This window comes from Nematolebias whitei, chromosome 8 (assembly GCF_014905685.2).
Source record: "Nematolebias whitei isolate Nwh7 chromosome 8, NemWhi1, whole genome shotgun sequence".
NCBI lineage: Eukaryota > Metazoa > Chordata > Actinopteri > Cyprinodontiformes > Rivulidae > Nematolebias > Nematolebias whitei.
This window is the reverse complement of record NC_056505.1, coordinates 30,728,986-30,729,996: the sequence shown is the minus strand read 5'-3', so window position 1 is coordinate 30,729,996 and position 1,011 is coordinate 30,728,986. Positions and strand designations below refer to the sequence as shown.

Below are 1,011 nucleotides of genomic sequence, written 5' to 3'. Positions count from 1 at the left end.
ATATACAGTAGTCCCTCATTTATCACTGGGCATCCGTACCCTGAATACCCGTGATAAGTGAAAAACCAAGTAGGAATAGTAGTACAAGTAATAAGTAGTTTATTTTTATTGCGTGTGTGTATGTGTGTGTGTGCGTATACTGTATATGTATATGTCTGTGCATGTATATGTGTATATTAGGGATGCACGATATTATTGGCATGGTATCGGTATCGGCCGATATTAGCGTTAAAGTTCAATATCGGACATCAGCCATTCCATTAAAATAACTTGCCGATATAAAAGGTGCTGTTTTTACCTGCAGCGGCAGCACAACGTGATAGCGTTGCAGCGGCATGACGTCACGTGCACCTACCCGATCTCATGGCGTAGAGGAAAATTCAAAATGTCGGCAGTGTGGAAGTTTTATTTTTCATTGGTGAGGATATCAGGTTCCAAAAGATTTATGGACTACATTGTGCCTCGCTACATCGTCCTCAGTCGGAGATATTTTTCCGACGTAATGTTACCAGAGTTACAAGCCGTCATTTCTGATGTCATTGAGAAGCTACTAGCTGATAACACAACTTGTTGGGTGAGATTTACCACAGACATTTGAATGTCAAGTGTTAGCCTCGTTAGCATGATTAAGTCTTACGGCACAATGGATAGACAAAAACTTTGTACTTAAAAAGGCTGTCCTTCATACACAGGAGTGCAGATGATCCCACACTGCAGCTAGGAACCTGGAACAAGCCTCCACAAGTGAGACTGCATCACAGGTGACTAATGCTAATAAATAATATTTAACACTTTTCATTTAATATAAGTTAAAGGGTTATGCATATGGTTGTTACTGAATATATGTCACCAGCTCTTACAGCTGTTACACAATTATTGTAGCAAATAAGCCTAAATAACAGGGCTATGTTCTGACAAAGGAAATATTATATAAAATATTATACATTATATATATAAAATATTGGTATCAACATCAATTATCGGCCGAATAAGTTTTGACATATCGACATA

At 38.1% G+C, this 1,011-nt stretch overlaps 1 protein-coding gene across 1 annotated transcript in view; it reads right to left on the bottom strand.

The window, feature by feature from the left end:
* Positions 1-1,011, bottom strand: part of rimbp2b (RIMS binding protein 2b) — a 200,827-nt gene that overhangs the window by 9,061 nt on the left and 190,755 nt on the right. Inside the window, exon 11 of the mRNA XM_037680698.1 lies at positions 356-360. Coding sequence (XP_037536626.1) covers positions 356-360 — 5 coding nt within the window. The remainder of the gene's footprint in view (positions 1-355; positions 361-1,011) is intronic.